Source organism: Gymnogyps californianus, chromosome 3 (genome assembly GCF_018139145.2).
Source record: "Gymnogyps californianus isolate 813 chromosome 3, ASM1813914v2, whole genome shotgun sequence".
NCBI classification, from domain to species: Eukaryota; Metazoa; Chordata; class Aves; order Accipitriformes; family Cathartidae; genus Gymnogyps; species Gymnogyps californianus.
The window spans coordinates 93,873,118-93,897,556 of record NC_059473.1 but is presented as its reverse complement, the minus strand read 5'-3'; the positions used below and the strand labels follow the sequence as shown (position 1 = coordinate 93,897,556).

General features: G+C 38.8%; 1 protein-coding gene across 5 annotated transcripts in view; it reads left to right on the top strand.

Annotated features, from left to right (window-relative positions):
- Positions 1-24,439, top strand: part of KCNQ5 (potassium voltage-gated channel subfamily Q member 5) — a 295,136-nt gene that overhangs the window by 194,534 nt on the left and 76,163 nt on the right. For all 5 annotated transcript variants that reach the window (XM_050893934.1, XM_050893932.1, XM_050893931.1 and 2 more), the window contains exon 2: positions 14,050-14,140. In XM_050893934.1, coding sequence (XP_050749891.1) covers positions 14,050-14,140 — 91 coding nt within the window. The remainder of the gene's footprint in view (positions 1-14,049; positions 14,141-24,439) is intronic.

Here is a 24,439-nt window from a genome sequence, read left to right as displayed (position 1 = left end):
GGGATTTTTTGCATTTTCAGTAACATAAAATAAAATCCTCTGACAAACTAAAAGGAGTATTGTCCTGGTTTCAGCTGGGACAGAGTTAATTTTCTTCCTAGTAGCTGGTACAGTGCTGTGTTTCGGATTTAATGTGAGAATAACATTGATAACACTCTGATGTTTTAGTTGTTGCTAAGTAGCGCCTATCTTAAGCCAAGGATTTTTCAGTTTCCCATGCTCTGCCAGCAAGCAGGTGTGCAAGAAGCTGGGAGGGAGCATAGCCGGGGCAGCTGACCTGAACTAGCCAAAGGGGTATTCCATACCATAGAATATCACGCCCAGTATATAAACAGGGGGGAGTTGGCTGGGAGGGGTGGATGGCTGCTGGGGCATCGGTCAGCGGGTGGTGAGCAATTGCATTGTGCATCACTTGTCTTTTCTTGGGTTTTATTTCTTTTTTTTTTGTTATATTCCTTTTCATTACAATTATATTATTATTATTATTTAGTATTATATTTTATTTTACTTTAGTTATTAAACTGTTCTTATCTCAACCCACAAGTTTTACTTTTTTCCCCTATCCTTCTCCCCACCCCACTGGGAGGGGGGAGGGGGGAGCAGCTGCGTGGTGCTTAGTTGCTGGCTGGGGTCAAACCACAACAAGTATGAACAAATAAGTCGAGTTATATACAAAGTAAACCATGTCTATCATTATAGTAAAAACAACGTTTTAGCTTTGTTCTTGCCTGGGTTGCAGGAAAAATAACAGGCAAAATAAAAGGAGAGAGAGTGCCAAGAATAGCAATCCAGATAATGAGGATACTACAGAGAACTGTGAGACTATTTTGGGTTGAGAGGCCTTGATATCTGACCTCAGTGCTTCAATGTTAGGTTTACAGATTTTCAACCAAAAGGTACAAATTAAGTGAGGTTATTGGGGTAAAGAGGTGATAGCTATAAGAGATTAGCACCAGGAGGATGAGGATGCAGACCATCCTGTCATCCCAGCCCATCAAGCTCACTTGTTCTTAATCTAGTAGATTGAGTGATGCAGTCTTGTGATCTGAAAAAAAGAAGAAATTTGGTGATTATACTTTGAGGAGTAAAGTAATGTGATGCTCAGTGTTTCTTATGTAAGAATTGCAACTTGATATTCAGAAGAAAATTGTAACGGTGCAGGCAGTCGGGTGTTGCACCAGGCTGCCCAGAGAGGCCGGTGGAGCCTCCCTCCCTGCAGATACTCACCACTCAGCTAGACACGGCCCTGACCAAGCTGATGTAATTGAACTTGCTTTCAGCAGAGGGTTGGACAAGAAAACCACTGGAGGTCCCTTCCAGCCAACATGAGACTGTGATGTTTATGAATTCCCTTTGTAAAAGAAGCCAGTGTAACTTTAGCTTTGTTAGAGATTAATATGATGATTTTAACAGACAAGTCCTTGGTTATTTATTTGCCTGTGATTGTCTGAGCTCAGTGATGCTCTGGACATACTGCAAAACTATTTATTTCATACAGTTTTATAGGAAGGTTTGACTAAATGATCTTGTTAAGTTGAAAAGGGTTTCTGTTGCTTTGATATATTGGTTGATTGGGTTACTTTTTCATCTGTGTGTTCTCATATGGCTGGATGGATACTGTTACATGATTTTTCAGTTAAATCAAGATGCCTAGTCCTGCTCAGCATTTACTCTTTAAATCTACATAAATAAATGTTCATAACAGGTCACAAAATATATGAAAAGAAAAAGGTTCAGCTAGCAGAACTTGTTTTTTACTGATAAATATATACAAAATTTTTGGCTCACCCTGAATCCACTGTTTCGCTTGTCACGTTTCCTGAGCAATTAGGAGACAGGCAGATGTGCATCTCTGCTGGAAGGAGAAAAACACCGCTCTCACTACAAGGAGGTGCAGTCAGCTGGTGTATCTCAACTAAGAACGATTCCTGGCTGTGTGAGTGCTCTGTTTGGGTCCCATACATAGCTTAAATCACTCCTAGCCTAGGAAGGACCAATTCTCAACTCTCACAAGCTTCTCACGTACACTTGAGTTAACATTTTAAAGACAGTTAGGAATTTAGACTCTCAGAGACTCAGAATTTGCAAAAGCCTTTCAGTGCCCAGCCTGTACTGATTTTTAATGTGAATCTTTTTTAATTGTAGGAGGCCAGAATATCATGTATCTCTGCTCCACATTGTTAATATAGGGAAGCAACACTACTGTGTCTCACGATGGAGTTGTCTGGACTGAGTACACTGAAGGGTGTAAGATGCTGTGGTGGGAGTCATAGAGGTACAACAGAGAGATGTTCCCTTGGCACTTGCACAGCCAGGAATCATTCTTAGCTGGGGCAGATACACCAACTAACTGCACCTCCTTCTAGTGAGAGAGGTGTTTTTCTCCTTCAAGCAGAGATGCATGTCTGCCTGTCCCCTAGTTGTGGGAAATTACAATCCTGTTTCCTAGGATGTTCCGTGCAACTACTGAAGGCTAGTACTTTGTATATTGAAGCTCCAGAAAACTGAGTTTAACTGTGTGGTCAACAAAGGGATCTCCGGGGCTGCTTCTCCAAACTTGAAGCATACAGCCAGTGTTTGGAACTATGTACTTGCAATCATCTCTGATTAAACTATGCACATAGAATCATAGAATGGTTTGGGTTGGAAGGAACCTTTAAAGACCATCTAGTCCAACCCCCCTGCTGTAGGCAGGGACATCTTCCACTAGATCAGGTTGCTCAGAGCCCTGTCCAGCCTGACCTTGAACACTTGAGTAAGTGCTTGCAGGATTAGCATCTGTGAAAGGAAACTGATCTGCTAAAGTAAAATTCATATGAAGTTATCTCTGTGCCTGTAATATGTCTTCAAAATGCAAACTTGTTTCACACTAATTTCTGAGCAGGGTGATTTTGGCAAAGAGTGCAAGCCACTGTAAGATAAAATGTTGGAAAGTAAAAGCGCCTTCATGTGTTGTTTCAAACAGACAAGCAGCAGCTTTAATGTGTTTAAGAAGCTCAAAGGGCAAGTTTTTCCCCATATGGAAAATCAGTGATCACTTTGTGTATTTAACATTCTGCATAAGCATAATAGTTGTTCCAGAACCTTTGCAACTCAGCATTTAATAAAATAACTCATTATCAAAACAGAAATATTATTGTTGCCAAAGCAATGTATAAGCATACCGTTAGCACACAGAAGCCAGACGTGTGAGCGGCAGCCGACTTCCTCACAAACATCCCAGGAGAGGCAGGTCCTGCTGTGGGCACACGAGGTGCTGCCCTTCCATGCTGCTGCGTGCAGCCACTGCTGGTGTGCTTAGCCGCGGTACATTGTAGGGACTTCAGAATATCTTGTCTGATGCACGGAAGAAATTATGTAGCCCTGTTTCCAATTGCATCGATTATGAGATAAAAGACTCTGAAAAATAGAGGAAAATGAGTCACATCATTGGGCTTCGACTGGAGAGACTCAGACAGAATAAAGCCTTATTTTGAAAAGTAAGTGTTACGTCTTGCTTTAGGTCACTGTGAGAGCTGTTCTGTTCTCAAAACAGTGTGATATAAAACCACAAGCTGTTTGTTGCACCCACCTCAGCGAGGCCTAGTGCTTGACAAAGTGCATATCTGCTCTCTGCTTTTAAACACTAAGAAACTTAAAGCATACAAGGAAATAGGTGAACACCCCACTTCCCCCCATTTTTGAGACTTTGTGCTGCTTTCATGTCGATATCATATGGGTGAGCATAGAACCCCATGGAGAGAGGAGATAAGGGTTGCTATAAATACATTAAACCCAGGAAATTCTCGTCATCATTTGAACCCTTCAAGATGGGATTCTTCTTCTTTTGCAATCTCACATGCTTCTGCCATCAGGTCCTGGTCTGTTAGTACTGCTGCCTAACAACAAGAAAGGGCACTTCAGATTCCAGAAAGCGCAGAACTTATTTAGATTAAGGAAGACAAGACTAATGGTGTGGTATAAAACCGAACACCCTTGAGCTAAAGTGCAGTGATTGATTCTTAGAAGTAAGTTTAACACTAACAATGCATTATGTTGAAAAAATATTGTGTTCCATTTATATCCTTGTTTACTACTGGGAGAAAACTATAGGAAATTAACAGGATTTTCTTTGCTCTGGTAATATTTATGAGTCAGCTCATAATTCCCAACACAAGCCATACTTCCACTGATTTCAACTGTAAGGTTTCAGTAAAGACCAAAATCCAGCTATTAGTTAATAGGAGTAAGTTAAATTAGAGGAAGAAGACCTAGATCTTGGTACATTGAAGAAATTTTCAAAAACATTTATTCTTGATGCCATTATGACATTATTCTGCCAAGTTTAATGAGCCCTGGCATTTGTGGCTGCTTAGATTTCTGTGGTAGCTGTGAGGGGTGTTGGGTCTATAAGGTAGCCTGGACTGTTGAATACTGTGTTATGCTTACCATTTTTTGAAAATCTGTCATGAATATATGGTTTCATTCAGGACAGACTTGCTCTTTCATCCTCATTCTCCTGAATGGAGTGTTTAAAAATATTCTTCTGTATTTCAGTTTATTAAAAAGGTGATAAATTGTTCCTTTCTTAATCAATCTGCTGAATGAAAGCATCATGAAGTGAGCAGATTAACTGGTATTTGTCATTTTTAATCATTTTGTACCATTCCTCCCACAGCCATCACAAGCTGATATAGTGGTGTGGTACAATACACATCAAAACTCTGATGTTTCCACTTAAAATACCTTTCTCTATTAAAAAAAAAAAGTGTGGTTTATTGTCTTATCCAGTATTCTGGTAACGTGTGAGACTTAATAGCATTTAGTGACAGCAAATAAACTGGAATCCCCATACAAAGCCAAGTATCCCATAGATTCTTCATCTATATCATGAAAGTGAACGTTGCTGCCATAATAATTGTGTTATTTTGCAGTCTGGAAAGCTATTATTGGAGGATTTGTAGGTACTACTTTGTTCATTGTGCGTACTACTTTGTTCACATGTCTGGAATAATAAAAATTTATAGAAGTAGCCAAGGGTTACTTGGGGTATAAGGGGCCTTCTTGAGGGTTATGATGAAAAGGAGTTCCTTTTACTCATGTACTGCAGCAGTATATTTGCATGACTGCATTTGAGTGGTCCTTTCCCATGAAGAACTCCTTTAATTCTCTATGTTACTGACCATACACCACTGAAAAACAAACGTAAACCCAAAGCAAAATCCAATACGTAATATACTACTAGAGAAAAATGGGTGAAATAAGGAGATTGATTTATGTTCCAGAGCTCTTCAATAGGATGAAATATTTCAGGTGAAAATGCACAGCTGATCCTTGGGTGCTTCCCACAGTATCAACCTATCATAGTCATGTTGGGCTAATTGTCTTAATCCCAAATCTTGCAAGTAGTTTAATCCCAAGCATTTTGTTAAAATATGCCAAGCAGGCACCTGAATTTGAATGATTACATTTTCAATAGACTTTGCCTCCGTCCTTACCTTCAATTAAGATGTAAAACAATATTGAAATAGTCTTAGTGATCATAAATTACAGCTCATCTTTTAAATATGGTTGTTTGATAGTGCTTGGGTATGGACTTAAGTGTAATAATGTTTTTTCAACACAATAACTTGACATCCAGAAGTACCTGTCCATAGTAAAAGATGTACTAGCAAGTCCAGAGAAAAATTTCATCCAGATACATAGTAACTCCCAGACCATACCCAGGAAGTGTCTAGGAAAGTGTTATTTTACCCAGGCCAAAAGGATGCTAGTGGCAGTCCTCACCACTTAATGGTGTAGACCATCAGGAGCCATCAGGAGTAACAGGGCCATTCCCTGGCACGGTGTGATTTACTAGGGGTCTGGCTGAGTCACACTGAGTGGGATTAACTCCAGAGGCTTAAACACGCTTTTTTTTTCCAACCCAGTATGGTTTCTACTTAGTTTTAGCTGCCAAAGCCATGGCACTGTTGGCCACTGATGAACAATTAGATAATGAAGGTGAGTGACGTCTGGCCCCATTACAATCAATCCTGCCTTAGCTCCACCGGAGCCAGAGCTGCACTCCCAGCACTGAGCAAAGAAGAGACTGTTACTTGCGGCATAAAAAATACCCAGCAGTCCTACAATTCTTCTGTTCTTTTGATTTTGCTCTGTTACTTCAAAAAACAAACATGTGGTAGTGGCAGTATTTCTATCTTAAAATCTGAAGACCTGAAAAGCTGATTTTGAAGTGGATTATGTGGGTAATTACCAGAACACATTTCTTTCTTACACATCTACACATTTCTTATATTAAGGATTATTTTTCTGGTTAGCAAGAGATCTGAGTACAGTGTGTTAGCAAACACTTTTACAGAAAAAGTTTATCTGAGTATTTCCCTTTGCCCTAGATTGTGGACAAGGTTGGAATAAATAGACTGCAATGGACAAATGATTTTACAAAAAAAGATTATGCAGTGGTTTTCATTTCTCCAGCTTCATCCTGTAATTCTTTTGATTTTCTCCATTGCATTATAATAAAGTTTTTATCTTAATTTCGTATATGTTCTAAAAAACTATATAAATGATGCGACCAATGCTCAGTGATAAATACAACATATTTTCTATTCATATTTTAAGTTAATTTTCTTGGGAAATATCTGTGGTGAAGCAAAGGTTGCTAGGTGAGCTACCAGACTTGTCATTGGGAGTTAGAGCTATTTGATGCACAAGAAAAAAAAATATCTACAGAGTTGTCTAAATACAGATTTTATTTACTAAAATAAGCATTCACATTTGAAAATTTTGGTCTACAAAAAGACCTACTCTTTGGGTGTGATACAAGGAGTGTTTTGTCATTTTCTACAGACTTGAGGCACCTGTAAGTGCAAACAAGGATCCTGGGATGCAAATCAGTATCATGCTTCCCAATCTTTAAAATAGTTAAAATCTGGAAGAACACATGCTTTATTCTTATTTTTGGGTCAAAAATGTCTCCTGTTGAAGCCAATGAATACATTTTAGAAAATATCTGGGTCACAAGTATCTCTGACCATTAAACCTGTCAGAATAGCATTTCTTGTTTTGTTTTCTTTTAAGCTGATGTGCTTGCTCAAGGAGGAATGATGCCTGCTTTATAGATCCTTGGAGAAATTTACATTGATGTTTTATTTTTTGTCTGTGATGGAATGGATTATCAAATGTGCATTTAATGACACTTTGATTGGTGTCCCATAGGTATCTGAGCTATTTAATTTGCTTGGTTTTGATTACATCTCCTGTTATAGCCTTTTCATTGCTTTGTCAAAATAAGCCAAATACAATTACTTAGCAGACACCGCTAAAAATATGACTCCTTAAAAATATGACAGAAAAGGTCAATTTAGGTTGACAACACTTTTTTTGAATGAATAAATGTCCCATAGGGGAATGAAAAAAAATAAAATATTGTTTGAATAAAATTTATTCATCAGAGCCTGACAAAACTCACCTTTCTAAACAAGTTGCTTCAGCAGCAAGTTCAGTTCTTAAAAAAATTCAGACATGAAATTCAGTCCAAATTTCTATATTTCTGAAAAAGGTAACAATTAATCCAAAGAAAGAATATATAAAAAGCTGGTTTTGCTGCAAATTTATTTTTTAATCTCAAAAATTGTTTTTAAAGTTTCCTATCCAGTTTATTTTCACATTTTAAGACAATGAGGTCTTCATACTCCACCTCTCCATAGACAGGGTTGTGCTATTTCTGGGTAGAAGGCAGCGCAGTATCAAGCCCTTAATGTGTTACACTCTTCCACTTGAAGAAAAGGTTGAAGTGCAAGTCATTTTAAAGAAAGCCTACAGGAGAAATTTATGAGCTTTTTCTATGGGAGAGCGCTTATTCTCCATGTGGCTTTTGTCAAACATTTTTTACAAATTGTAATAACCTTTGTCATATCTCATTTTCTTGCATAAACAAGTCACATTGAAACTATAAATGATGGAAAATTTAATCCACATGGCTTGCGCTATCAAAACTGTTAAACTGTATTCTTTTCCACCATGTCAGCAGTGCATTATCTGTTTTATAGAAATGTTGAAAAGATTACACTTTAAGGCAGATACCACAGGACATGCGTAAATGTCCTCCTCATGCCTGTGCTAGCCGACGTTTTCACTTTCAGTTCTTCCTGAAGCTAGGAAAATGCTTCGGCGTTTGTCTTTCCTTATCCTATCGAAGAGGCTATTTCCACCCACCTCCAAGAACTGTCTGCTCAGGGACACCAGGAAGCGCACTGAGGCTGACGGGAGCTGTCAGGTTTCTGCTGCCTTCCTGTCTTCAGTGTACACGTCTGCTCCGGGATGCAACGTGGTACACCAGCTCTCAGTCCAACAATATGCATGCCTTCTCCTCTATGGGAACTCAGTGCCTTGCAAATTGTGTGTATATATAACAGTAACTCCTAGTCCAGGAGATGCTGTTTTCCTCTGTCCCTGTCAGCTCCATGGCACGCTGAAGCCATGAGGTCTCCCTTTCTCACGCACCAAGAGGGTTGTGAGTGCCGACAGCATCTAGCCGAGGCAGGGACCTTGTGTAGGGCAACTCGCTTATCAAATGTCTGTCTCTGTGCTTTTTGTGAGAACTGTTCACCAAAACTAATAGTCCAACTGAAAGTATAACAGTGCCATGAATGACCATCTCTCTCCTTCCTTTCTTTATAGGGTTTTTACTGGGTATTGTATCCACGTATCTAAGCCTGTAATGGATCTATTGGTGCTATACAGCCAGGATAATCTTCAGCACATTTATTTATCTAATGCCTCACACAGATTTTATGCATTCAAGAATTAAAAAATCATTTAAAGGTGGTACTTGGGTACTCAACTCAGCAAGATCCTGATCACTGTTAAGAAAACATGGGCACTGGTCCTGCCTGTGAGAAGGAATTACTTATGGAGGGGCTCTAATAGCTTCTTTGTAGACTCAGACCTCGTGAATGCAAACAACTTTCTGCAAGTTTGCAAGCAACTGCATTAGTTCTGACTTTGTACAGTGGGAAAAATAAGAGCTACTTTTTGGTGGTAGTTAAGGTTAGCAAAAGCTTTCAAACATTTTCTACCTTCTATACAAAACCCAGGATAATGACACTGCCAATGGTTTGCAAACTGTTTTGGTCATAATCCTGAATGTCCTTGCATTTATGGGGATTAAATCAGACTTCAAATAATACCGGCACATAACTCTGGTGGTCTAATCGCTTAATTATGTCACTTTAACAGTGATACGTTTTTATTATTTACAGAACAGGTCATAAAACTGTTTGCACATGTGTAACTTTTAATTATTTTAATTCTAGCAGTAAATAATGTAGCAAAATAGCTTTTAAAGATCTTCCCTGAGTGTATTTTTTATGCTTACGATATTCCCTGAGTAATGTTTTAACAATTGCTTTAAGCTGAACATCCTCTTCCATATGAACAGCCCTTAAATCACAAACTATAGTAAAATTCTGTTGAAAATTAAATAAATGGAGAATTGGTAGTTCCTAATTAACCAGTAAGAAAAGTTTATGAGAGGCAGATTGAATAAATATCAAAGCTTCTAAGTTATATTATCTTTCATAAATTGGCTTTTCTCCAATTAGTGTATGCTTTCAGAAGCAGGGGAATAAGATGAAAGGATCTGCATCAAAACTGATTACTGCTGAAACAAAATGGAAGTTGCTGCTTTTGATAAAATACAAGACTATGGCAGTGCTTGAATAATTTTATGGGAAGTTGCTGCCTAAGGCATATGTTTTACTGTTTGATACTGAATGCATGAGGAAAGACCATCTGTTTTTTTCAGCCTGAACAAATATATGATCCAGATTGAACCACTAGAGGCCAAATATAATTGCTCTGTGTTTTGCTTTGTACTACTCTCTACCTACAGCAGCATCCTCTTGTATAGCATGTAGCATAGCACACAGTTCAAATGATAGCATTCGAAAATACTTTTTCCTCTATTGAGGGTTGTAAAATTACTATCCAGGGCTTAATGCAATCTTCTACATTTCATCTATCACTGGAGAAATAGTTCATGATAGGAAAGAACAACTTCTGATACACTTTGACCACTGTGGCGCTTAAACCTTAGAGATTTATTTTTGTTGGACAGATCCTTGTTTAATGTCCAGCCAGGTGAAAGGCGTTGCTGTATCCTTCATGCCTTCAGTTCTAGCTGGGGAAAAAGAGAGGTGCTTTCATTGCATGGCCCAAGTGAACAGATTACATTAAAAAAGATAGAAAGTGAATCCTGCCTATTGGTTTACTTTGAAGGAAAGCATGTCAGTGGTAAAGAAACTACAGAAAATATTCCAGAATACTTAATCCTTTTACTTTTGTTGCTAGTGTTGTGTTTTACAGCACCTAAAAGTATGCTTTTAGTTTTGCAAGGCTAATAGGACTGGGTTTCTCCCCTCCCCCAAAGTGCTTACAGTCTAATTTTAGGCATAATATGCTGAATGGCAGTAAAAAAAGTGTTCAGTGTTGGAGGGAGGAATGAAGGATAGAGGGGCAAGATTTGACTGTGTGGGTGGATAAATGCAAACATTTTTCTTTTGTTCTTTAATAATAATAATTAATAACAATGCTCCATTGCTTTTAGAGTTTCTGGGAAAACTGAGAACAAAAGGTTATAGAGGTTTGGAAAAAATATCTTTCCAAGACTATTCTTATGTATTGCTTTGAGGATTGTTTCTGCTTTTCATGGATAATCTGCAGAACTATGTCTACCAGGTGCTAATCTAACCTGCACCTGGCTTTCCTGAATATTTACCTTCATTTTGATTAATACGCTGCTTAACTGTACTGATTCCCTCTCCTGACTCACTTTTCCCATCTATTGTGAATTAACACTTTGCCCACAGTAATCTTCTCAATCACAGTCCTGAGGAACTATAGCAAAGCAAGTGGTGGGTGAGTGGAGGATGGTTTTGTGACTGCAGGACTAGGCTGGGACTTAAAAGGTTCAGGTTTGTTCCACATATAAAGACCTTCCGCGTAGCCTTAGGCAAGTCCCTTACCTTTTCTGTGCCGTGGTCTCCCGCTGTGATATGGGAACAACAAGCTTTCTTTTTTCCTGCTGCGTCTGTTTTCTGTAATTCTGCTATAAGAGATCTCTTCCAAGTGAAAACTTGTATCGTGTGTTTGGACAAGACCCAGTACAACTGGGCCTCCAATTTAGTTGGTATTACTGGAATACAACTAAACAAGAGCAATTTTTAATACCTAAACACAAAGGAAGTAAGAAAATATCATTTTAACTGATTCAGGACTAAAGAAATTCAGCAAAAGGAAATGACATCCTTTTACCGTAAATTCTTAGTCACTTCTTAATCTTATTTTGCCCTCCATGCAAGCCTTAATGAGAAGAAACCACTTTTATGCCTATGTCAGTAGGATGTAATTATAGGGGGGTTGTATCTGACGACTGTAGCAGCTGAAACTACCAGTAATATTCTGGGAGATTTTCCTTTTTAAAAAAAGTGGGGGGAAGGGGAGCAAAATTGCTCACAAGGTGGATTTTTGTCACTTGAATGAGTCTTTTATGAAACCTTTAAGCATATATATGCTTATCTTTATCTTTCTTTAGTCTGAAAGATAGACTTGCCAATGGTATGTGCCAGAGATGCCCTTTACCATCCTGGATACTGTTTTATTTACAGTTCTTAGTAGAGCTTATATGCAAGCTCCTACCAGATTTGATTTTCAGAGTAGAACTTCTCCCCGGCAGTTAAGTCATACACTACAAAATGTGCCTCCAATGTCTTACTGCATTGCACATCAGATTTTCTAGAAATTCTGAAGAAATGGACTTACATTTTTATCTAATGTACTGGATATATTACAGCACTACTATATTACAGCACTATGGAAAGTCCATATGTTATAAGGGAAAGAGCAATTGTAGCTCCTGAAGCGCAAGTGGGGGCAGATGCAATAATATATTAGTGTTTGTATCCAGTAGTTAGAATCATAGAAGAATTTAGGTTGGAAAAGGCCTCTTCAGGTCATCTAGTCCAACCTCATGCTCAAAGCAGAGCTCATTTCAAAGTCAGACCGGGGCCTTTTCCAGCCAAGTTGTGAAATCTCCAGGGACAGAGATTTCACAGCCTCGCTGGGCAACTTGTTCCGGTGCTGAACCACCTTCACTCTGATCTTTTTTTTTTTTTTCCTTATAGGTAGTCATAATTTTCTTTCCTGCAAATTGTGTCCTCTCAGCCTTCTTTATAACCAGAATTAGATAGCTGAGGACAGCAGTCAGAGGTCTCAGCCTCCCTTTGTTCAGGCTGGACAAACCCAGCTCTGCTCAGCCCCTCCCATATGTCATGAGCTGCAGCCCTGACCACCTTGGTGGCCCTCCACTGGGCTTGCTTCAGTCTGTCTGTCTCTCTCCCATGCTGGGGAGTCTCAAGGTGGGCACAGCACTCCAGATGTGGTCTTTCAGATGCCAAACAGTGGGAAATAATCACTTCCCTCAACCCGCTGGATACGTTCTTGCTAGTACAGCTCGGCATACTAGCGTACAAGAGCACACTGCTGAGGGATGTTCAACTTAGCCACCAGAAACACCCACACACACTCCCCAGTACTGTTCTGAAAAGCTGCTTTCCGTGTGTTCAGAATTATTGTGTTGGTTAAAGGAAACATCATATTGAACAGCATATGCACCCTTTACATAGATCAGTGATTTCTATGCTTTTTCCCTTTGTTCCTGGAAGAGATCTGAGTCCCTTTTGTATCAGGAAGGAGCCATTTGCACTTTCTTGCAGGTATATATCTGCATTAATTACAATACCTATTCATGTTGGATTAGAGCATCTGCTAACAAGAGTCCCAGCAATTCAGACAAAAGCCAAAGGCCTGCCCTTTATTGTTTGACTCATTGCCCAGCATGACTGACAAGTGTTTTAAGAAGGAAATTAGCAAAACATTGATAGAATCAATTATTACTACTTGCAAAATCTAGTGCAAGAATTTAAAACACAGAACATGAACCGCCTTGCACTCATTCAGTGTGCTGCCTGGCTGCTGATTAGTCAGTCCATGGTATTGTGGGTGAAATGAACTTCTTTTCTGATCCAATTCATAGATGGTTTCACCAGCACCGTGGTATTATTATTGGTGAAGCAGTACAATAGGAAAGGATATTCCTTACAATCCATACTATAGACCTCAGAGCAATACCAGCTCTGCAAGCTCATGTCTGCAAACACCATGTGCTGTATGCTGTAAAGATCAGACAAGGGATATGCAAGAATTTCTACAGTGACACCGGGTGTTTGCATCTTCCTTGCAAAGAGATGTAGCAGCGTGTTGGTGCTTTGCTTTGCCTGCATGTATTTGTCAGTACCATGAAGCATGCAAGCTCATGCAAGCTCAAAATTACGGTCATGTTTTCCCGGTTGTAATTGCATGACTTGTGTAAGACTTTCTTAATTCACTCCTTTGTTTTAACTTCTTCAATGGATTGTATGATATTAAGTTTGTTCCCAGAATGGAGCCTGTTCATTTAGGGCAGTGATGCCATAACTCAACTACCTCTCAGCTTCTGGTGGTTTGTACATGAAGTCTGTTGCTCAGAAGGAAGTTGTTTCGGATGGGCAGTTAGGTGCAACATGTATCTATCTTAGCTCTTCGATAAGCTTATACAGCAGATATTTGTGGTCAGTTGTGGTAGAAATGATTTTTCAGACTGGGGAGAGGACTCTCCCATTGGTGATCTTTCTTTAAAGCCACTAAGAGTATCTGGACTGCATAAAGGTACAGGCTTGTGATACCAAAAGTAGTGTCTGTGTATATTGGGTCATTTCTCCAAGAAAATTTTGTTTCTTGTGTTTGTTTCCATTAATTCTACCAGTGCTGCTCAGAAGCATGTGGATTTAGTAATCGGCTATTCTAATGTCTTTAATGAACTAAGTTAAGACGTGGTTGAATTCCCTTCTATTAATGAAGACTGTTCATTGATAGTCTTCTATTAATGTTGGTGAAGTAGGATCGATATAGATACTGGGTCAGGGTTCTGAATAATATTAACAATTATTAATATTCTTTCTTTTTCAGTTTTCTCCTTGTGTTTGGTTGCTTGATTTTGTCCGTGTTTTCTACTATTCCTGAACACACAAAACTTGCCTCTGGTTGTCTCTTCATTTTGGTAAGTGAAACTTCTAAATACAAGACAGTTTTACAGATAATTTTATATACACTCAAATCCTCTCCCTCACCATGGAGAAAATAGTATAATTCCTGAATGCTTTAAGAAACCAGACTTTTCATCAGAATGATGAACAAATAATAAAATAGAGGATTCCACCATCTTTTTCTTTAAAAATAGGTCAGATTGTATGAAAATGTTAATAAAGTACGGTATTGCATCCCCTTCTTTGCTTGAGAATTGCTGTGGTTTATAACTGATAGTTTTTCTACTGCAGTTTGGCAGTGACTGAGCATGAAAGACCTTTCATACTGCTGCTGCCATTTATAAAGTCAGTATGTAGTAAGAGGCACTTATACTTAAAATAGGAAATAATTTTGGTATCTTAGATACCAATTTGTGCTAGCTATTGGTAGATACTGACATTTTAGTGGCAGTTGCTTCAGTAGGATGTGGTAGTTTCATTATTTCTTCATAATACATGCTTTTGTATTATGTTTATCTCTCCTTTTTCCTTTCTGAGATAGATATAAATGGCTTTAATCCCTAAAAGAGCTTAATATTTTTCATGCATTGTATGGACGCCACTTTATTCATCTGCTTCTTGATGGGCCATTTAGTTCTGCAAGTGATGGCCTCAGATTAGGCGGTAGCGATCATTAAAATGTCACTCTATACCCAGAGTTACCATGGTTATTTCAGTTCCATGTATACAGCAGACTATGGCTTGTTAGGTAGTGCCTGGGGTAGAGTAACTGTTGACAAATGCCGACATTTTAGTTGTCATCACTGTATATATATTTGAAAGCCCTGGTCTTCAGAACAGCTCCCTAATTAATTATGGTGTGAGCAGGCCGATAAGCATAATTATGGTGTATGCTAGGTCTCTACAGCACAATGTGCCACTGGATCAAGATACCTGAACTAGACATCCAGAGCTGGCTAGGTGCAGATGTGTGATGTTCTGCTCCATCTGATGGTTTCTTAGCAGGGCTAATTAGGGAGGGCCATGCTAAATGTGGTATTTTGCTTCCTAGCCATATTAGCATTTTTTCTTTTTCTGGAGGAACGATCAGGTGGCGTTAAACCAGCTAAAAGTGATCAGATTTAATCCTACACTCATACCTAGTCCCATTATTTACATAGCTGAACAACACTTTGCAAATGGAAGTTTGCTTGAATGTTCTGCAACTAGTTATATTATTGCAATTACTACACTAATTGCTAAGATTTTCTGGTATAGAAAACAGGAAAATTTGATTAGTTTGAAAATACCCTATTTCTAATAGCAGGTGCTTTTGTGAAAAGTAATCTGTTTCCCTGTATACTCATGCAAATTGGTTGTAGAAATGCCATTTGTTCTGACATAAAATATGCATTTCCCATGAGCCACATATTTGTTGATTGTGTTGGTACGCTTACTGCCACTGATTCCTCAGCTGGCTGATAAACACATTCCCTGTGCTTTGCCATGGCTCTCCCAGGAGCCTGAACGTGGAGGAGCTCTGCGAAGTCCTGGGTTTGCTCTCACCGCCGGGCGGAGGTGCGGCGAGCTCCGCTAGCCGATACACCAGTCCTTGTAGAGGTGTCCATCAGCGGAGTGGAGCTGCTCGGGGTCTATGGTGGGAAACTGCAGCACTTTCTGCTACTGCGGCTTCAAAGATGGACTTTGTCCATCTTAACAGTTCTGACTGTACATCCCGTGGCATCCTCTGAACACAGCAATGGCCCTAAGGAGGAAGAGGGTGGATAGTTAATCCTTGAAGCATCAGTACTAGCCTGGTCCAACATTTCTATGCTATAGCCTAGTGTGTTCAGCAAGTCCTTGGCAGGAATAAATCTAGCGATGACGAATTTTACGGCTCCTGCTGTGGGTCTCTAATGGAGAAAAATATAAACACAGCAAAGTATGAAGTTCCAGAAGCAGGCTAAAGCTGACTGGTTTATTCCAGTTTGCTGATGCATGATTTGCTCCTTCTCTGCATACTGAATCATTAGCTGATATTAGCAATGTTATCAAAGCAGGCTTTTGCAACCACAAACTCAGAGAAAAATACATTTCTGCATTAACTCAGGAGCAGTTGTTTTGGCTGTGCCAACACATAACTGCAGTCACTAGAGTTTTCACAACCTTTTCCTTGCAGTGATTCACACAACTCTTACAAGTGTGTCATTTAGTAGAGACAGTTGTATTAACTATCAGAGATCTGGTTTAATGCTGTTTTGCTTTGTGCTCGAGATGGAAGATATATGTTTATTTTCTAATGAAGTACCATACAAATACAATCCGTAGAGCTGCCTGCTGGGTTTCTGTGAACTGTTTGCTTCGCAGATTTATTCCAGATGGTCCCCCCTACAGCCATGTTAATTGGCTAAAAAGCTAATGTAATGTTCCTTCAACTTAATACCTGAGCTGCTGCCTGCGCTGGCACCTGTGGCTTTTGACATATTGCAGCTATTCACAATTACACAGGGAGGTTAAAGAGGGAAGTGGAGATGAGGTGAGCAAACCTTTCCCTCCTTCTCAGAAAGGCCAGAGGAGCTGAGAAGATTATTGTTCCGCAATCAGTCAATTCCATTTATCTCCCCCAGCCTCGCCTTAGAAGGGAGCGGAAAACATATCTCCTAATCACTGCATCCTAAATACTCTCTCAGAAAAATACAACAGTGTGCGATAGCTCAAAGTAAATCATTGTTTAGGAAAGCAGTATTAGCGGAGGGCTTCTGAGCGTCAGCAGAGGTTAATGGACTCGTCTGGACTGCAGAAACGCCTGAGCTCTGCTCCCAGAGCCAACGCAAACCTGCCTTGCTGCGTCGTGCCGTATGCAGCCAGGGCTTCAGTTCTGGCATCCGCACAAGTACTACTGTGTTCCTAGGCATCTTCTACTTATCAGGGGACCTGTCAAGGGAAACACGTTTAATATTTGAATTTTATGCTTAAAATTAAAGTCCTGCAGATAAGTTAAGTGCATGTTACATACAGCAATGTTGGATTGTTACATCAGTAAGTAATTTGGTTAGATTTTTGTCCAGAAATAATAAGCCTAACCAGGGGGAGAGCATCAGATAAAACTCCTTATACCTACAATGATAATTATGCTTTAGCCTCGTCTGTGCACACAACTTCTGGCACTCAAGTTGTAGCAGTGATATATCCCAGACAGACAGTAGAATAAAATCTACTTCAACATCAAAAAAGCCACAAGCAGCTCAAGAATCCAACTAACACAGCAAGAAGATAATCTTTGGTGTATTGCTGATCTCCTACAAGTAAGTTTGCTGGCACTTTATCAAATAATAAACACAAGGGAAGTAAAACTTAGGCTGGGAAGGCAAAATCAAATCTTTTGGGGAAGACAGCCAAGAAGGAATATATCTGGAACTGGAGGTCATTCACTCTCATGACCAAACTCTCTATATTTTAAGATCATTTTCAACTAAAGCTATGTGAATAACTGGTTCACTTCTGTTTGTTTGCTGTCAATTCAAGAAAATAAATAAAATAATTTGAGTTGACCCACAAAGATTCAGCAAATCAAAAAGTCCAAAAAAAGTCTTGGATCAGATTAAATGTTTAATTTGACCTGGCATAAAATATTATTTGTGTATTTGAGCATTTTAGAACTTTTGGCTTAGAAGTAAAATTGAGGCTGCAGGAAAGAAATGTCATTTTTATTTGAAGTGACAAAGCATTCTATTTTTTTCATAATTTTCATTTTTAATCAAGATGGAGAGATTGCAAAACTCATGAATTTCTGCAGGACTGGTTTTGTCAAATCTGTTTTGTGTTTTTCTCTGAAAAAGGCTGGGGTAGAAAGCTGTACCCTGTTCTGTAGGATAAGGGCCTCTGAAAATGTGCTCTAGGAACACATTCTTCAGGCAGAAATAGTTCCCAAAGACATAAAAGCAGACAGTGTGCAGTAGATGAGTCTAGCTTCTACGTGTACTGTAGTCACTTATACGAATACAAAAGGAGAGTCTAGTAAGTGCTTCTAGCAATTAAGATCTTCCTAACATTCCTTCCTTCTCTAACATTTTCCCATAAAAGAAACATAGAAAGAGGATGAACACTGATTAAAAAACACAGGATATATCTTCCCTATGGCAGGGAAGCACATATTCAATTTGTCTGTGCTCTAGGAGAGTGAATCCATCCACAGAGATGTAATCATACAAATCCACTACAAAATTTTAAAACTGGGCAGAGTGGGTTTAAAAAAAGGGAGCTGGATAGTGGTCAGTTCAAAAAGTAGCATTTTTCAGTTTAGATTTATTGTCTCAGAACTTGAATTCTCTTGTGATGCTTGGATAAAAGACCACCAGACCTGAGCAGACGACTGGATGGATGGCTCTGTAGGACCAGCTAACAATGCATAAAAGGAAAAACTGAATGATCTTGAGAGATTTCAATTATAGATACATGTCTAACAAAGAAGGTAGGGTATAGACCACACGTTATTGCAGTTTTGTTGCAGTTTTTGAGCTAAAAGATCAGTGATTTTCAAGTTTGCTAGAGCTTGTCAAAACTCAGAATCAGTGTTTCTCTGGAAATACTCATTTTCAATGTTTCCTTTCATCCCAAATCAAAGCAAGGGTTTGAAATTTCAAAATTTCTGCATAGAAAGCTCTGAAAAATTACGTCTGTTTGTTAGACATGCAAAACTGACGTTATCAAAGACAGAATAAGAGAGGTGAAATGCAGTGTTGATAAGGTCAAAGCCTTCATGCTTTCAGTCTTGTTTGGATTCATATACACTAATATTATAATAAGGTGATAACATGAGCATAAAACAATTCAACCATGTCATAATAAACTACCTGTTAGCTTTGAAAGAAAATAGTCTTACCTCATCAAAATAAATAATTTCATGTCTTTGCTGATTAAATTGATACTCTCCTATTATGTATACTGATTTCATCAAATCAGAGCTGACTGTTGTTATAAAGATTTGGACCAGATCTCATTACAACTGCTTGAGAATCTTTGTGTGCAAACAGAGCAGACTTCCCATTGGAAATGTAAGTGCTGGTTGCACTTTTCTGAAACTAACAGTTATTAGAAGGAAGTCTGACAAGGCAAAAATGTAAATGAAAAGGTGAAGTTATTTAAAAACTTATCAGTAGGTGTCCCCAAAGCTGTAATTCTTCTGTCAGAAGGCAGCGTTGGCACTCCCAACCAACCAACAAAGCTCTAAAACAAATAAGCACACACTGTAGCTATGGAGAGAGATGAAAGTAACAATAAAAATTATTTCATAACAAAGGAACATGGCACTGCACATAAAACTGTAAAGGTATCTATGAAAAAATCTATTGTCAACAGTGCTGAAGATGATAAAATACACCTCAAACATCAGAGAATAAAGACGTCTCGATATTGGCATAAGTCTATTATTGATATGTTTCTGAGCTTGATTACATTGTCAGTAATGTTTTGTCCTTTCTTTCATTCTTCTGCATTAAGCAGAAATAACCTTTGTAAAGAGAAGAATGAAAAATCACACATTGAATGGAATCATTTTTCTTTTGTAATTAAAAAATGCAATATATTATAGTTCTACTGGGAAAGCTTAAATGGGTTTGATGACTAAAGATGACTAAAACAGCATTATTATACGTGATCTGCAACCAGGGCAAAGAAAAATCTCATAACTGAATCACTTAAAGAAAGCAGGATAGCTATGAACGGTTACCTCAAGTACTACAGCATTCAACAGCAACTGCAGCAGAAGGCAAGAAAGTTTCAGTCACTGCCAGAACGTTTCCCAGGCAGGCAGAACTACCAACCAGTTACACTCCAACAAGAAATCTCCATTTACTGTGCAGTGTTAAGATCACTGGAGTTGCCACAAGTCAATGGCTGCCGGATGAAATACCATCCATGAAATTACTTTCCATTCCCTCTGAATGAACAGGGCATGTATAGTGGGTGGTACTGTGCAATGAAGATGGATAGAAATTGCAAACTCACAAGTAGTGTTAAATGTAACACAACTCATGACCTGGTACAATTTTAACATTAAAATGACTAACCCGTTGTAAGAAAGCCAGTGTTGATTTTTTTAAATAAGTACATTATACTCTTTTATATTCTTGTTATCTGTTCCTATGTAAGAGCTGTCACTTAGCTTGTCTTGCACATGACGTTACATGGCTATATGGAGAAAGTCAGGAGAGAAGATACTAGTACTGTGAACAATCAGTTTCTGATTCCCTTTGTTTCCCAACATAGGGAGAACTAGCATTCAAAGGTGGAGAACATACTCTTAAGAGGGAAAGGATTGTCCATATTATTCAGAAAAGAGCCTTTTAGCCAGCCATTCAAGGGGCCACTTTCTCTAGGAGAACACAGAATCTCTAGGAGGATTTTGAGATTAAGAGTGGAAAATGGGGAGGATTAGATGTTAGTGATGGGGTGTCAGGATTCAGATTAATAGGGATATAATTCTTTGAGGAGGGAAAAGCACATCTCCTTTTAGGTGAGTCAACGCATTGTGCTAAAGAACCAAACCAGCTGTCCTTGACCTCCTTTAAGGACAAACGAGCAACACTCCTTGCACAACAACTGCTCTTCCATGATATGTCTTCCTTCTTGTTTTATCGGTTTGAGGGATAACAAGGTAGCATGGGAAACCACTTCCAAGTCGTAAGTGTAATATTTTCCATAGATGTAGATTTGTAATAGTTTATGCTAGACTCTGCAGTATTGAGTTTTATTGGCTTCACGCCAGAGTTTGATAAGGATCCAAACTTGTTATATGGAGAGCAAAAGTTACCTCCTTAAAACAGGCAACAAACAGTTTAGATTGCAACAGTAAAAATGGATAGATATCAAACTCTATCAGAAATTCAGACCTGACCCTTGTTAGGGAAATATTGATTTGCCAAATGGAAATGCAGAATATGTCTCCAGAGGAAAGCCGAAGTACATGGTTATAAATAATATGCAAGGAAAAAGTCTACAAAACACTAAATGTCAAAAGGAAAAGAATGCTGAAAAAGGCAGAACATCAGTGATATGAAAGCTGTTTGGAAACCTAGGGAACACCCACCATCTGAGTAACATACAGAAACCATAATCCAGTCACTCACTTTGCACAGATGTGACAAAGCATGCGAAGACATAGCTTGCTACAGTCAAAATGTGAACTTTCCTCAAGTGAGAGAAGAAATCTGTTCACAAGATTCAGTTTAAAAACTGTGAAGTCAAGCAAATAGGTATCAAAATACAGGCAAGTACAAAAAACATCTGTAAGGATCCAGAGCAGACATACCTATAATACAAAAATCCAAAGAGAGTTTAAAGTGTAGGTGATGGTAAATACACAGACACACACTGGAACTAAGTCCAGTCCTGAGGAACGTGAACTGTGGGTGAGCTACAAAGAATTAGCAAAATAAGTACTGGCCATTTTAAACTTCTAGGCTTCCACGGAGTGCCTAAGGAAAGGGTGTATGTCATGGACAGGATAATAACTTTGGTATCAAATCTGAACCAGACAGGAATTGGCTGATTGTACCATATGAAGATATGATCACAGGAAATGAATGTCTCACAAAGATATATGTATGTTTTTGAGAGGATGTGGAAGGGGTTTGTTCTTTTATTTTTCCAAAAGACCAAAATTCCATAAGCCTTGAAAAAAGATAATAGGAAAATCTGCAAAACACTCAGCAAATGGCATAATTTGTAAAACACAAGACTTGGTATACTGGCTCTCAAAGTCTAGTTATTGGACTGAAAAGAGGGGACCAAGTCAACTTTTTCACTGAACCTAAGGAACGGAATGAAAATATTGTAACCAAAGACTTGTGCAAGTAACAGAAATGTTTGGTGAGATGACAGAAGTTAATATCTTCAAGAAACTAAATACGTAAGCAGGATTTTGGCAGATTGGGTAAAGTGCCTTCCAAGTCCAGTTTGCCAAAAGTTACCAATTGTCAGAAAACATTTTCTTAAAATTGCTTTCTGAAAACATTTGGTACTGGAAACATTTCAGTGTATATCATCCCAGATGCCCATAGGTCTCCCAGTGGTTAAAACATGCATTGATTTACTCCTAGGGAAGCTCTGTTAATGAGCTTTGCAAACTGGGAAACTGCAAGAAGAAATAACTTAAAAAAACCCACAGCAAATGTCATTTGCAGTCTCTCTAGGATTTAACAACTCCAAACATGCTAAGACCAAAGAATAAAAGAAATAATATCCCGTCCCGCTCTGCTGTACAGCGTGTCAAATGTTATCAGTTAATTCACATACATGTGATCAGCCGTAACAATTAGCCTAAACCCCTTGCATCAATACAAAATCAACAGGGATGCCAGAGCATAAAAGGATTCAGAGTCTGTACTGGCTCTGACACCCATTCCGCATTTCTTTCGGACACAGCAAAAGATATCAGATTCTTCACAAACATTTCAAAAGGAAGATTTGGGAGCTGTGTTGCTACAGAGACATGTGCTTGAACGTCTGCCTGTAACATGTGACATCAGAAACGTGACTACAGCAGAAAAAAATGCGTGAAGAAATCACAAAGGAAATGCAAAGGCCTGGGTACAGCTGTACAGAGCTTCATTGTTTTCAATATGCGGATAATTTTAAAACCAAAATGAGACCATTTACTGCTGATATCTCACTACAGAGAAAGAAAATGTGAACAAGCACACAGCAGGATACAAAAATGTTTGGAAAGTAGAAAATTATTCTATAGTGTGAGTTTTACGGCTATCATCTCCTTTCAGGAATTCTCTCAGAAGTGTAGTTGTACCTGACACATAAACAAATGATATGGCACAAAGCAGTGAGTGCAAATGGCTGGAAAACACCATATTTAAGGGTGATGCTGTATCCAGGGAAGAGCAGGATAGACACGGTGGGTGGCGAAGTCAGCATTTCGCATTGCCATTTTCCCAATTTGAAAAAGGGTTTTCAGTGATCGCCAGGGTCTTCCTAGAAGAACCATGTCCACCAAAAGCCAAAAGCCAAAAGGAGTTTTGGGATGTGTTTGCCCACACAGTGCCCTGACATGGTAATCACAGTAACTGTGACGGCCAGCGGCCGGGAGCACAGCTGCCCGGTGCGCCTGTGAGGCACTCGTTCCTGTGGCACTGGCAGATCCTCAGCGGTTGGTCCGTGGTGGTGGTGTGAAGTGGGTCTGCTGATCTGGGGAGGCAGAAGGGTGTCTGTCCTTCCTTCGTGGATGCTGAGGAAGGTTAGCGCGGTTTCAGTGCTAGGAATCGTGTATTGGGTCTGATATGGCAAATACTTCTGTTTACATCTGGCATGTACAATGGCAAATACATCTGTAAGAGATGATAAAAAACATAATTAAATGGCAGCTACATCATTCTGGTGCTTGTACTATCTGATTCAAAACTGGTTTTACTTGACATAAAAATTCTGGGCTTTTTTCTGTTGTAAGTGAATAAAGAAGCATGACTGATAGGTGACCATTTCAAGTAATAAACACAAAAAGCTAAAAGGGAGTTGGATAGCAGAAGTTCTATATAACATGTGGCTAATTAAAACTAAGCATATCACTGGGATTTTAATATTATATCAATAGACTTGTAGCTGTATATTAGATTAAAAGGCACACAACTGATTTCTCAATAATCCTCTATTAACATAGAATCAACATGGGAAATCTTAATCATAATTTGGAAAAGTAAATGTAGTAAAAGTATTACATTCATTACAAAACTGATAAATGATAAAAAGGCACATAAATTTCATTTCATGCTTATTGTGTATTGCACTGGGAGCTGAACTGAAGTCTCTGGTTGTGATTTATGTGCCACTAACAGGGTCTATTCCTGGTTATGTTTTCAGATTTATGCTTGCCTCTCCCACTGTTAAACTGCAGTTGGAAAGAATTAAAACGTTAGTTCCTTAAGTGTATGTATGCACGTGTAGATATACTTGTTAGCTGTTTAGATCAAAGATCTGCCCTCCTAATGCTGAACCAAGAATAATACAAATGTGTTCAAATTATACTATTACTTTAAACTATAAAACTTGCACGTATTCATATCTGCTGGTTTTAATCTGGAAACTGGCCAGTGTAACAGAAATGTCCCTAGTCCTACACCAGCTTCTGCATCATAACTACTTAAAGCTCAAACCTTCCTCAGGTTTCTCTGAGACAGACTGGTGGTGTGCTTCCCCTCACATCCCGATAGTATCTGTTTAAAGTGTAGAGCCCAACTCTGGTGCTCGGTACTTTGAATCAGTAGAGGGGTTTTTTTGCTTGAGAGAGGGATGCAGAAGCTGAGGTGTTACGTTCTTGCTTTAATTGA